The sequence below is a fragment of the Grampus griseus genome (assembly GCF_964374135.1).
Source record: "Grampus griseus genome assembly, chromosome: 2".
Lineage (NCBI taxonomy): Eukaryota > Metazoa > Chordata > Mammalia > Artiodactyla > Delphinidae > Grampus > Grampus griseus.
In genome coordinates, this window is record NC_139018.1 from 24,024,708 (window position 1) to 24,040,019 (window position 15,312).

Genomic DNA, 15,312 nt, shown 5'->3' on the forward strand with positions numbered 1-15,312 from the left:
TGTACATTCCTGGAGCCTGTGCCACATGTCTTGACATACTCAGCCAGTGACAGGAGGACATCAGTGGTGATGCAATGTCAGATGGTGAATGGGATGAGAGGGGACTGGTAAACCAAGGAAGGAGGCACTGGCAGAGGCAGCAAAGAGGCTTGAGACAGAATGTAGCTTAGAAAGAAAAAGGTTGTACCTTCACAGCCACGCTCAATCTGTCCACTCCGATGGAGGGCATCGTTGATGAGGTCTGGCAGGCGTCCATTCAAGTCCACTGATGCCAGACAGCCCTGAAAGCCATCCCGGGAGGCCACGAGCTTTGGGAGGTTGCTGTACATGCCTTGGGCCAGACCTGCCATGTAGAGGTCACCTGGAAAGGAAAATAGGTAGTAAAAGCAAATGGGTAAATGGTATGGAAACCACGTCAACAAAAGCCAAGTCACATTAGACTGTTTACTAGATAACGGCAATACAGCTGGGGGGGAACAGCATAAACAAAATTATTACCAGAGTTTCTACATTGTAAAAAGAAGAAACTAACATTTCTTATGTGTCATTCATTTTATACAAAACATCTCACAAATTTTAATCACTATATCCATTCTATGAGGTAGGTATTGTTCCCATTTTATGATGAAGTAAATATTAACAACATTTTCAACAAAGCAACCACTTACTGAGTGCTTTTTATGTGCTTGTTACCAATAGTATGCTGAGGATATTATAGACACTATTCCATCCAAACTCCTAATAGCCCAGAAAGGTAGTAACAATTATCATCCTCATTTTGCAAAAAAAAAAAAGTATATAGAAGCTGAACAAGGCTAAGAAATTTTACCAAAGTCACCCAGGCGGTAAATGACTCAGCTGAGATTCCAAAACCTACATGCCTTCCTCTGTATTATGATCCCTCCACATTTTGACATTTATCCCCTCATCACTCAGCTCCCACATGCCCCAGGTTTACAGAGAAAACAAACCATCCCTCAGGAGTGGTCGAAGTAAAAACTAACAAATTGCGTCATGTTATAATTCAATGTTGTTAAAATAGGTTATGTATGATGTATCAAAACGCACGGCGCTCCTAAACGGTAGTTACCTCTGGAGACAGCCTTTCCACTGAAAGCTCTAAAAAGGAGAAACTTCTTTACAAGGTTTACCTTTCAAATCCAGATTTTTGGCACCATTGATAACCTGAGTGACCACCTTAGTGTCCACTTTCAGGCTGTGGGTGTTACTGTTGTCCCGGGTGATGACGACGTTGTGCCACTGGTTGTCATTCAGGGGGCGGTCACTATTGCCTTTGATCACATTGGGGCCGTTTCCAAGGTCAAACACGTAGTGTATGTACCTAGGAGAAACCACAAGCACCCAATGACTTGAGATTCCCTGCAGTCGTTTAAAGGCAATGTGTACATAACTGGCATTGGGGGCTTCAAATCCCCCAAGCTAGACTGGCATCATGCAAGAATAACTAAAAGCTTGATTTAAGAATATAAAAATAATCAGTTCCTATTCTACCAGACTTCACTTGAGTTCTGTACTCATTGAATCCATTTCTTTAACACTACCTAGTAAAAATCCAGAGACACAAAGCAGTACAGCTGGTACACTCCAAAACATTAGGGGGCGACATCTAAATTCACAGTCAATCATGGATCTGTTTTTTGGGTTTTGTTCTATTTTTTGCTTTTGTTTTGACTACTTCCCAACACACAGTAGTAAAATATCTTGAAGCAAGAACAGCTTTTTAAAATTTGCATATATGTATGGGCTAATGGTAGTACTGAAAATATCTGTATTTCATTTCTTCCTATAAATTTGGTGGTTGCAGACTATACTGCCCCAGAGATAGATGCAACACATACCCTATCCCTCTTTAGCAAAAATAAGCTTTTTTCCCCATAGGTTTAAAGGACTACGTTTCAGATTAAAAAGCCTGACAGTATCGAGTTATAGAAGAAGATCTTTAAACAAACTCATGAATCTCTCTCCCTTCCAGTCCAATGATTACAAAGATATTTTTAATCAATGGGGATGAGAGCATGAATCAGGAATAGAGGGTAGAGAGTAGAACAGACAGTTTTTTCTGTGCATATTTTATTCAGGGTTTGAGCTAAGACATTTAGTATAAACTAGGCGATCTCTTCCACGTACCCCTTGACGAGCTCAACAGCAATGAAGTCATTGCCATCACCGCTATTGAAGAGAATGAAGCCGTCAGCGGAGGTGGTCTTGAACTGGAAGAAGAGGTGCATGGAGGTGTAGGCCTGGAGGGTGGCCAGGCTCAGGTAGCTGCTCTTGGTCTTAAAAGTGACAGGGTCAGCGATGATGTTCCTCAGTCCAAAACGAGCCTTCAGTTCGCAGTAATCGATGTCTCCATTTTTGCACAAGTCAATGTAGAGCAGCCCATTAAACATGAGGCTCTGCAGGTGGCCAATGAAACTGGAAGGGACAACGGAGATGTAACGTTTCTCGGTCATGATACCAGTTTCAATGTTGTGGAATTCCAAGCGGGTATGGTCTCCCACCATTGTACCTGTGAAAATCACAGATGAGATACAAACAGGAGAAGTTACCACGTTTTGTCATAGCACCCTTATGACATCTTTTAGGTCTAATTTGTTTCCACACAAAGTACTCAGTTCCAGAAAACAAAACACTCAATATAGTAGATATCTGACTTGGCTTCAGTCGGGGAGCTGATGACTGTCCCAGCCCAAGTTAAACGCCCTGCATCCCATGCGCTCCTGCAGCTGCTCAGAATGTCCCATCTTATAAAGGAAAATATAAGCTCATGGGCAACTCAAGTTAAAGGATGAAACTATTTGTTTTCTCCATTCAGGAAAATAATTGGGTACCAGTACATACAATAAGAAGGAAAACTTCTATTGCTCTAACCCTTATAAAGATAAAATAAGCGAGCCTTAGGCATTCATTACTAATATTCTTGGTGTAATAATTCACCACCCAGTACTTGTGGAAAAGTTTCTATTGTAGAACATATTAATTTTACCTGACCAGCAACCGTTGCTTTTTCTGATAGTAACAACTAATCTTCCTTTGGGAAGATACCCTCCTCACTTCACCCTTAAACCAACTGGGCTGGATGAAGACGACCCCATCCCGGCCCCTGAAGTAATCAATCTACCCAGGCAGAACCACTCAGTGTATTTTTCTCTCTCTAGCCGTTGAGTATGGTCTACGGACTAACAAAGTGGTCTTCGAACCTTAGCCTGCATATGAATCACACAGTTCACTGAGCCCCACCCTTCGAGTTTATTATTCAAAAGTCTGCAGTGTAGCCTGAGAATCTGCATTTCTAACAAGTTTCAAGGTGATGCTTACATGACTGGTCGAGGGACCCCCCCTTAGAACACTGGATTAGCAGCAACCCTAGTTGGTCCAGTAATATTCCCCCAGGGTTTGTGCTGGAACACTTAGGAAAGAGACGTTCTTTGCAAACAAGGCTTTCTGAAGGGGTAAGAAGAAAACCCAGGGCCGCTGGAGGCCACGTGATAACTGGAGGGCTAGGGCCTCCCTGGTGAGACAGCAGACCCACAGACAACCACAGAACGGAGAGGAACAGCTCGGCAGGATGATGTCATTTGAAGACCTGGATCTAGCTGGCCAAATCTGGACTTTTAAAAACTACATGGCAATAGATTCTCCTTTATGCTTAAAGCATTTGAGATGGGTGTCTGACATGTGCAAGTAAAATATCTCCAGCTCATACAAATAAAATATTAGATCACTCACTACCTGGTTTACCCAGAAGTAGTGAGAGGCTGGGGCAAGGGTAATGAGGTGGGCTTGAAATAAATACAAAGAGACTGGAAACTTTAGTAACAAAGTCAAGGAAAATAGCATTAGTATGGCCAGAGCAGAAGGTGGCTCTCTCACATTTATTTGGATAAATCATATTAAAATTTAACAAACCACGTCCTAATGCCCCAGAGGTAGAAGGTAGGGAAGGGGAATTCCCTCTTCCTTCCCGCTCCTGTTGCTACCCTCCACTTTGAAGAAATTCCATTAGCAAGACACTCCTAGAATCTCTTACTGCCTCTTTTGTCAATTTCCAGAGGAAAGGAAGTGACAAAATCAGAACTATTAAGGACAGTCTGCAAAGAGAAACCATATGTGCATAGCTCAGCCCCTGGCATGTCCTTTAAGGGAGCAAGCTGCCCTCAAGAAACACCAGTTTACCTCACTCACTCATCCGCAGCATGGGTGTTAGAGGAACAGGCCTTGCTTCAGTCCTACCCCGGTCCTGAATTAGTTAGTGTTTGAGTGGGCAATTCTAATTCTGAAATTCAGTACATGTAAACCACATGTTTAAACATCAGTGTTATCACTAATAAAAATACCTCATTTCCACCAGACTTGCATTTGTTTTTCTCTATTGGTATAGAACTCAGGTGGCAAAAATTAAAGGAGGGGAGGGGATCGTATTTTCTTGGGTCCTTAAACTGCAGTATCTGGGAGCTTCAACCAGATCACACCCTTGGACATTCAAGATTAACTTCATCCCTTTGGGAGCATACACAGACCTAATTCAAAGAATCGCTCATAAGCACAAAAATCAAATTTACATTTTATGAGCTTCTATGTGGTGTTCTGACAGCTAATGACAAATTGTTCTCTTAATATAAGCAAAAATAAAATAATGATGTTGATTAACTTACATATAAAACTAACAACAAAAAATCAAAATATAACATAAATCTGCTAACAATTGAATAACTAGAAGAAAGAATCACTGTATAAAATTACTTAGTATTAAAAATTGGACTGGTCATGAAAATGCAAACTAGCATAAAATTCACATGATCTAAAAACAATGAAGTGACTGAAACAAATACCCTATGTCAATTTGGCTACAGCTGTTCATACCAGGGCTGGAGGCTGAAAGCTGGGGCTGGAGTCTGATGGGGAGGGGAAACCACAGCCAGTCTCGATAAGGACACAGGAACTTAACTATGATGATGCCGGCAGTCCTACTCATTCTTATTTTAGCGTTAAAAATAAAAAAGATCAGTGATGAGAACTAAAAAGTGATAAAGGGGTGATCCCTGGTGAAGACTGGAGTTCAAAAAAAAATTCGAAGAGACAACTTTAAAGTTAATTGGGATCTTTTAGAGAAAAATAGATAAGTTTATAGATAAACCGGCCCCTAGAATTGAGGGGTTAGGAAATTCTGCTCATTAGAACATAAATTTCATAAAGCAAGAAAATCATGTAGAGTGTTGACTGAGCTTTTCAAGAAGAGCTTGAAGAAACGCTTGGACAAGTAAGAGAAGGGAAGCTAACAATGAAATTTGAGAATTTAGCCCAGGGATGCAGACTGATTTAAAATTCAGGATAACTCAGAGAGCTTCAACTTGAAGTTGGTGGGGTTAGGGGGGCAGGCAGGGGAGTGAAGAAGGTGACCAAATTAGAAAGGGGCCAAATTAGAAAATGAACTAGCTTCACTATGTGCTAAAGGAACTCACTTGCCTGCAGACAGAGATGCCAAAAAAGATGTATGCTGCTGCACCTGGAAAATGCACTGAAGAGATTGCTGAAGTTTGAAACCTGTGCCTTTTTAAATCTGTGTATCACCTAAGCAAAATCAATAACCGGGAACCTTTTCACTCATCTCTTCTTCTTTTAGTCATTTCAATAAAATAATCTTTATTATGGTGTAGTGTGTAATGTTAAAGTTATAATAACACCATCAATTTAGTTGTATTATTCTCTATAATATTCTTAGGTTTCTCAGGCAGGTGTTACCAATCTGCTTTTTGTTGTTGCTTCCCAAAGAATGAATGAATGAATCAATCAATCAATTTATTTATTTGTAGGAGACGTCCCTTTATAATTCTGTTTTATTTTTTTATTAATTTTTATTGGAGTATAGTTGCTTTACAGTGTTGTGTTAGTTTCTTATTGGGACCGACATATATACACTACTATGTATAAAATAGATAACTAATGAGAACCTACTCTATAGCACAGGAATCTCTACTCAATGCTTGGTGGTGACCTAAATGGGAAGGAAATCTAAAAAAGAGTGGATATGTGTATACATGTGACTGATTCACCTCACTCATCTCTTTTGAATGCTGTCTTAAATTAAAACTTCCACTTAAGGGGAGAATGTATGCATACTTCCCAGCAGCTGCTTTCAAACTTTGGAGGAGAGACAAGTAACTTGGGAGAAACGTAACAAGCAAAAACCAAGACTACTGAATAGTCCCCGTATGCCAGGCATCATGCTAGGCACTTTATAACCACCATCAAATGTCACTATCACAATAAAACTGTAGAGAGGCACCATTGTCTTGCTTTAGAGCTGAGGACGCTTTGCTTAGAGAGGTTAAACTTCTATCAAAGTTCATACAGGTAATAAATGGTAGACCCCCAAATTGAACACAGGCATGTTTCAGTCCAAAGCCCATTTCTTATCTTGTACACTACACTGTTTCTGGAGAAAAAGCTTGACTCATTCCTTGCATTATTGCCCAAGAAAAGCTGTAGGTGGAATTTAACTGGTGAAATTTCCATGCAGAAACTGAGATGAGTTCACACTCCTTTTCAGTGGCCAAGTATTACAGTGTCATTCCATCTAACTCATGGGTAATGTATCCAGCCCCTTCCCCAGAGCAGCCATGCTGCCTTGACTCCTATTCACACATTCACTTCCACAGTTCACTGATGGCCAGCAAGCAGTTTACAGACCAGCCTGACTCAGAGTATTGAAGTTTGTTGAGAACATAAACCCACTCAAAATTTTGGCCAAGTTCAAGCTGTAACTTCCCCCACAAGGCATTAGCATATAGTGGATGAGCATGTAGGCTCTGAGGCTTCACTGCCTGGGTTCATAACTTTTCTGTGCCTCAGTTTCCCTGTGAAGTCAAGAGGAAATTATCAGGGTTAAATGTATCAGTACATATAAAGTACTTAGAACAGTGCCTGTTAACTATAACTAATTATGCAGCTTTCATTTTTTTTCCTTTCTCTGAAGTGTGTTAAGAATTTCCTGGTGACTTCATTTATTGCTTTCTCCCTTTTACCAGAACACAAGCTCTTTTTAAGTAGGGACCACGTCTTGCCTCTTCTCTATGCCCAACAGGGTTTGGCAAAGGAGCCCAGGCACAGCAAGCATCCCTCACATCTGCGGAAGGAGGCTGTACTTGAGACATCTGCTTTGGAGTCACCACTAAGAGCAGGCCAACACTGAGAGCTCAGCAAAGACACCGGGAGAGGCTAAGAGGAGGCAACTTGACCTCCCTTGGCTCACAGACATGGGGAGAGAAGTTAAGAAGACTTAAAGACTTACAAAGCCTTAGTAAAGGATGCACGTTTTGCCCACAGTCCTCCAGCTCTACCACTCTCACACCCTTCTCTCCTCGATATCAACATTTTTCAAAAGTACATACTGTAACATACTTTAGTAATTTAAAAGAAGTTCTGGTGCCAAATAAATTGGGCAAACACTGCATATGTAATTATTGATGATGAGCAACGTATATTAGCATATTAAAGGCTCCTAATAGGTCTTTCAACTAAGAATTCCACTTCATTTTGTTTAACCTAACATTTTCCAAATTGATCTCATCCCTTTTTTTTTTTTTAATTAACGTGAGAAACAAGTTTTTTCTTGGAAAATGATTTTTACAGCTTGACGCTGTACATGCTATATAGGACGAGGGAAGGAAAGGAAAAAGTCAACATGGACCAGAGGAGTCAGAAGAGAGGTGAATTTCTGTACCAGCAAGAAGTTCTAGGTGGCGCGGGTGGTCCCTGCAGTGTCAGGCCCTAATGCTGAGGAGCTAACCCAAGGGAGGTATTCTTTTAATTTACTTTTAATCATAGAAATCCAGCTCAACCAATCAATCCTTAGCTGTCAACTGAACTTAATATTTTTCCAGGAACACGTTATATTACAATAAATGAAAACTGCCGGGCCGAGGACTATTTCTTTCCTTGCTCTAGATTTCTTATACATCTGACCTATTCTTTGCATCATTTCTACAAACTAGCTGAAAATCTGACCTCCTGGGCGACTTTAAACAGCATGAAAGGCATTACTAAATAAGCCAATAAGACACTACTTAATAACCTGAGGACTATGTGGTTTTTAGTTTCATTGCCTGATTTTATGACTTCTGTGAGCTAAAATTAAAATTCGCTTATCAGTGTAAGAAGCAATCCAAGGTTGTGGCTCATAAGCAAAATAGCTCTTTTCTTCTCCCAAGTTTCTTTATCCTTATGGCTGCTTTTTTTTCCATCAGCAGCAAAGTAGGGGGTAAGGCAGAGTATGAAACAGCTTCATTCATTTCAAATATCAAATTACTGGATGACTTGGGCATCCATGGTTTAATCCTGCCTTTTAATTATTAGTGGTAAGAGAAAGCACACCTATAATTACCTTTACTGTAAAGCTTCTAAAAAAGAATAATGACTGAGGGAGGCATTACACATTCCTGTACCCTCAGTCCTGCAGTTCTTTATGACTATAGATTTAATGGTATATAATTTCCCTATGGAAAGAAAAGGAACTTGCTGTCTGGAAAGAGCAGGGTGAGGTCGCCATCTAGTGGCTGTTTATGAAAACACGCTGCAAATAGCACTGTTGGCTTTACTGGGCTAAACCCAGAGCAGGCACCCAGGGACGTGACATGTTATCACTGCTGCCTTTGCAGGCTGCTCTCTGCATTCTCTCATGCGGATTTCTTGAAGAATTAATTCAGGTTGGCTGTGGGTTCTAAAGCTTACAATCATTCTGCTTATTTTCATTACATAAATCTAAGTTACCCTTCAGGCATAGAGAACAGCAACTGTTATCTCCCACTACTAAGTTATGTCTATGTACAACTGGAGGGTGCTGGCTAATCACTGTAGTTGTCTGTCTTCTCTTTAGGAGGGAAGGGGTTGGGTACTGTTGTGTACCTACCGAAATGTATTCCTCACCTCACCCCAATCCATTCCACTGTATTTTACCTATAGTGTAAGACACATCATTTTCTTAGGATGAACTGGGAAGTCTGACAAGCAGCTTGACTTGGTCAAATCACACAGACATGAATTTAGAGCTTGCGCACACAACTCCCTCTAAGTTCGTGTCGCCCTTACGTAAAATGACAATAAGAACACTTAAGCTGCGAGGCAATGGTGCGCTCCAGAAGATTACAGGAGTCAATATGTGTACAAGGCTAACCCAGCACCTAATGCCAGCTGGGCACTGGCTATATGTGAGCTGTTCTCGCTCCTCCCAGACTCTCCTTCTTGACTCACGCACACCCATACACACAAACACACTCTCACCTGCACAAACACATACACGGCTCACTATAATTCCTGACTCCAGGAGAACAGAAGCTCAGGCTCATGATTATAAAATTAAATTACAGAACCCAAAATTGCAGAAACTTTATTCTGAAAATAGTCTTAGCAACAGTAGAATTTCAAGGTGTAAAGCATTTTAGTGACAATGACTGTGAAACCCGAAGGCTCCTCACTCTAACCTGTCTTATTCACAGAAGAAACTGTAGACATGGCTTAGGCCACTGACTTCATTTGACAGGTCCAGAAATGGTAAGTGACTTTCCCAACATCCTGCAGAGAATCAGCATCAGGGTCCAGGTGTCCTGACACCAACAGCGTTCTGCGTGATACCCCATCCTGCCCCATGTTTTCCCTTCCCACATGGACAAGAAGTCTGCATAACAGATATGTACGGCTCTCAAATACTGGAGTAAAAATTTTAGAATGCAGCATGTAAGATGCACTGACAGATGCCTTCTCTCTTCTGCCCTAGATCTTATTAAATTATCCATCAAATTCTGCCCAAAGATCTACCTCCCTAAACCACCCCAGATTTCTCCAGCCCAAACTGATAATTGAGAAAATTACCTTCCGATTGACAATTATAACCTTACCCACCCAAATTAGAATCTCATTATATATTCCTTGTCTTATTTTCAAATTCCCGAGTCCTATCTCATCTACAAAATTGGTTCATTGTTGAAGGAAACAGGTAATTTTGTTCTTCCCTTTTTATCTTCTACAATCCCTAGCACATTCCTGAAATATAACAGGCTGTCAAGAAATACTTATTGCTTGTGTGAGGGTCTGAATGTTCCTTTACATCTGTATGGATTCATTCACTTATTCCTTGCCCTCCTAGAATGTAAATTCCACCAGACCAAGGACTTGCCTAATTGTCCACCACCACATTCCCAGTGCCTTCTAAAGCAGTGCTTAGTACAGAGTAGGTACTCAATTAATAATGATTAAATAAAGTATTAAATAAATGAATAATTATTCAGCACCTTCTAAGTATCATGCACTCACTTCGGTACTTACTTGTACCTATAATGTTCTGAATTTCTGGTTTATCCGTCTCCCTCTACTGGAGAGAGACTCATTCAAAAGGGAAGGACTGGCACTTTGAAGGATGACTGATAAGCGGTTTTTGAGTAACTGAATAATAGAAGGATCTGTAGAACTCTACGTGTGTTCTCCAGACACATACTCTATGCCTAAGGAGAGAGCCCCATCAATATGTAACCACCATAGGGGTAAGTCCTGTAATACAGATCAATGAAAAGGGATTATGAAAATATAGAGGAAGATCTTCTTAGTCTTACCTGAGCCTTAGTCTTACCAGAGAACAAGACATGTGACTTCTGTTTAGCAAAATACAAGGTTTCCAAACACAACACTTTGCTCACTGAATGACCAAGAGGAGTCTGAGAGCAAAGAGAGACAAATTCACTCCAGCTGTACTCACCCTCGGCCACATCATCGTCCACGGTTAACTTAAGGCTTTTTCCTCTCCGCACCACCCGAACGGTGTGCCATTCGTTGTCATTGAGCTTCTGCCCCGCATACAGGGTCTCTGGTCCTTTGCCTAAGGGCAGTGGTAAGTGCCAAAGTTAGAATCAATTCTAAAAGTAGTGTTCACGGCATCAGCGTTGTCAAAGCCACACTGGTGCACATGACCCAGTAGCATTCAAGGAATCGTATCCCTCCAGAGCCCATCTGAGTTCCACTGATCCAACAGGGTCCTCCATGCAGTCCCCAGGGCAAAATCTCAACTGAATCATAATGGACAATAACAAATAAGTGCCCTCCTTTATCTAAAGGTGCAAGATACTTAAAATGCCAATGGCAATAAGCCACCATATAGCCAACATATATATGCCAATGGCAATAAGCCAACGTTTACAGGAAACAGTAGTCAGCTGTCATTTTGTTTCCTAAAGTCTTAGACTTCAGATGCATTTCTTGAAGATATAGGAAATTCATCATACATTCCTTTAGAATCATTTGGTCACTCAGGCATAATACACCAGTCTGGCTTTTGGAGAGTATCCACCAATTCGATGGGAAAAGAGCTATGCTTTTAACTTGACATTTCCATTAACCCACAGTCTTACCAGAATTCAGTGACCACAGAAATCACGACAGTAACCGTTACCATAATAATAATGTCAAGGCTTAAACCCCATTATAAATAATGCTCCTGAAGGGAATATGATGGGCCCCAGGGCTTATTCATTGTTCATCATCTTCCAAAAAGATCCAAAGACTTAAAATATGAAATAATGCAAAATTCCAAAATTGAACCTGTTTAGGTCAAAAGAATATTCAGTAAAACGTGCCACTAAATAAAGGAATAAACCAAGTTGCCTCAAAAGATCAAGATACTCAAGATGGTGTTCAAGTGAACCCTAGGAAGAATCAGATGCAGCAAGGACTTAGGGTATTTAGGGACAGAAGTTGGCAAGACGAACACTGAGGCATTGAAACATTTCAGTTAGTAATGAGGGGGAGTGGAATACTATGTTTCACTCGCCATTGAACTGAGATTTAAGTTGAAAAGACAAAAAAGATTGCATAGAACCAGAAAACTTAGAACAAGTTTGCTCTCTCTACATAGATAGCTGATCGCATGCAGAAGGATACTGCTTAAATCTTCCTACATTAGTCAGTCAATATATGTAAAGCCTTACTTCTGGAAACAACTTGCAAAAACAAAAAGATGAAACAGGTAACTGGGCAATACATCTCCAAGGATGGTATGCATCTTAAATATTTCAGAAGACTACACACTTGGCTCCAACAGGGCCAGGTACATAGTAGGTGCTTTAACGAGTGCTTGTTGAATAACTGATGTCTACCTATGTCTTTACTTCTTTGGAAACCATCAAATAAGGTCAGTATACTCTTATCTAAGTAATTTTGAAACTTTTATTATATATCTTTCCTTAACCACTCTCCCCAATCCTCTACCTCCAAGACTGAAGATATTATATATCGTTTAGGGGAGAAAAGAAAAAAGAGTATCATTTGAGTAGAGATCTTTTAAGCTAAGTCATTTTAAATTGGATTCTTTAATTTTCAGTAATTAGTATTTCTATTAAGTGTTGGTTATAAGAGTTATGACAGTAGCTGAAGTTTGGGGAAATTTCCTTCTTGAAAAATAAACAGTCTTTCAAAGTGGAAAGATTTCTTTCAATCACAATGTATTCAGCAGGTAATTTGTGTTTAATATTTTTCAGAATGTACCTATACCCCACATGCAATCCATAGTTACAAAAATCCTGAGAATTCTGTGAAGAAACTTAGAATGGACCAAATACACCCAGAACTGAGTAATGATGCCGTGAGACCAATGAAAAAAATAATTCTACAACAAAAGATGTAATACACAATCTTAGCTTCTCTTTGTGGGCATTCCTGTCTTTCATATTATCTAAAATGTATACACTGTAACAGGCTTTTCCCTACATTTCAACTGATTAGATAGCACTGCTCCTCATCTCATTAAATTCAGGTCTATGAGTGATAACAACAGCAGCACACTGTGTGGACACTGGGAGAAAATGGACCCACATCTTGTGGGTATTTTGAAGCAAGAACAGATGTTCTCAGAAGAAACAAATCTGCCTTTGTTTTTTAATGTTTTTATCCTCTTTATTCTACATGCAAATGCTTCAATAAGAAAGAAGAAAGTAAAGAAAGATGTAGAAAATATTGGCTACGGAGGCAGAACTGCTACAAACATAGGCTATTTCAAGAGCTCTTATAGGTGGCATCTGTTCTTTAGACAATTTTCACACATCGCTTAATTTTTAGGATTGGGAACAGATAAGAGGGAAAAATACTAACACAAACACAATCCGTTTTAGGACATTGTTACATTAGTGGCGTATCAGCCACAGAGATGGAAAAACAAGCCTTGCCTCAGCCCAGGTGTGGTAAATGCTGCTGATATTCTGCAGGTACTTCTGGGCTCCTTGAAATGTCCACTATGGTCAGACTGGAAATTTGACTCTAAAACTTTAGGATGTGATGGTCTGTGACCAAAAATGTGAAAAAAAGAACTGAAACCTCTCATACCCTACTGCTTGATCGCACTTGACCTCCCACCCACTAATCCTCATGACTCTAAGAGTAGAAAAAAGATTCACACTCATCTCCATAAAACGGCAGGGAAATGAGTATTGTTTGATATTTATTTTCAAGCAATAAATAGAGAAATCTCAGTGAGCTTCTGGAAAACTCTCAGCCTCCAAAAGTGGAGAGTCAATGGCATTTATCTTTAATCAAGCGAAAAGGTCAATTTGTCCTACTAGAAGGAAAATGTGGTTTAAACTCAGCTGGAAACGTTCACAGATAGAGGGGAAGGGCAAATCTAATCTGTAGCCTAAGCATAAAAATGGATTGATAAGTGATGCAAGATGCAGACACAAGCTGAAAGTTGAAACATACAGAGGGATAGGTTTTAGAAATAAGAGGATTCAGTTTGGAACAACTCCTCTGGAAGATTCAAGCACAAAGCATCAGTAAAACAATGAATGTGAAGAGTTCTTTGCTGTTAAGTAAAGGATGGTCCAGGTAAGAAGGAGGAAATCATTTTGTAAGTTGAGATTTAAAAGGGAACTGGTGAGAACTTAAAAAAATATTATCAAGGCTATCAATTATCCAGCACCGTCCTTTTTCTTTTTAGTAGCTAGGAGAATTATGATCTGCAATTGGATACATATTGGACGCATGTATTAGATGCATGTTTCCTTCTTTTATAGTTTAAGTAATCAAGATTGATCACAAAACAATCCTTTGATTCCCGTTAGGCTGCTTAGATTCTTAATTTTGATCTAAATACAGAAAACTAATAAGTTGTCTGACACCCTGTAGTTGAATTTCCCAGGTAATGACACCCATGACTGTAGTAAAGAAGCAAACTTGCAGATGAAGATTTCCGGGATGCAGCAGTCTGTAGCAGTGGAGCATTGAATCATTTGCTATTGTAGAACAGAGAGCCTTCAATGAATCCTCTGGGTAACACCACACAAATGCCCATTCAACACAGCCTCACTGCAAACTCATGCAGTATCATCTTTTTTAGTTAAGGCTGGTCTCACAGAAGATCCTCTGATGAACAGGGGATAGAGAATGAGAATCATGGAAGAAGGACACAAACTAGACTGTTTTCTTGACCTCTCCTACAGTAACCCCATGGAAGCTGGAGCTAAGAATAAGATCAAAATGAAAAATTAGGAGAAAAGTACCCTTTGAGAGAGAAATCATTGCTGATTGCTTGGAGGAAGATGACACTCAGATATGAGCAGAGTGTTCCCTCTTTCGGCAGATAGGGAAAGGAAGTATGTGGGAAAAATCTACATTTGAGCACTACTAAAGGCACCCACCTTCACAAGGTGGACTTTGGATTTTAATTATTTTGAAGCTATTTAGTTGTGTATTTTTTCTTAAACAGACTGTTCACAATGCCTGAATTTGTTATTCCCCCCAGGAGCAATATAACCGGCAAAACTACAAGATACCCAAATATCTCGTATTTCAATAATCTGTCAATATATTTCTAAGACCTGCCCAAACCAACTAAACCAGATGGTTTTGCTCATATGCAGGGAGTAGAAATTCCTTCCATGTTCCACAAAGTGCTATTTCTAAAAGTGGGTGGGTACCATTTAGAAACTTTGGCGGGAGGGGTAGGAGGGACTAAGGAAGCAACACCTGCACCATAATCACTGAACATCTTCCTATTTGTGCAGGAAGGGAAAAGGGAAAATGGAAAACTTGATTTCTCTTGGAACTATGGTTTCACATGAATCAAAATTCCTACAATGCATTAAAAAAGATGAAATTCACTCCTTTAGAGAGGTATAGTGAAATGCATGTGATTATACATCTAAATGACATGGCAAATAAATACACAAAATGATGGACCGTGTTAGGTTTAAAGAACACCAAAAATATTTAAAAAGAGAAAACTTACCTTACTTCCACCAGCACCTTAGGTCGGGC

General features: G+C 39.9%; 1 protein-coding gene across 16 annotated transcripts in view; it reads right to left on the reverse strand.

The window, feature by feature from the left end:
* Positions 1-15,312, reverse strand: part of NRXN3 (neurexin 3) — a gene marked incomplete at both ends in the record, with an annotated part of 1,628,308 nt that overhangs the window by 881,655 nt on the left and 731,341 nt on the right. For all 16 annotated transcript variants that reach the window (XM_082647291.1, XM_082647290.1, XM_082647293.1 and 13 more), the window contains 4 exons: positions 188-361; positions 1,152-1,342; positions 2,149-2,530; positions 10,769-10,888. In XM_082647291.1, coding sequence (XP_082503417.1) covers positions 188-361; positions 1,152-1,342; positions 2,149-2,530; positions 10,769-10,888 — 867 coding nt within the window. The remainder of the gene's footprint in view (positions 1-187; positions 362-1,151; positions 1,343-2,148; positions 2,531-10,768; positions 10,889-15,312) is intronic.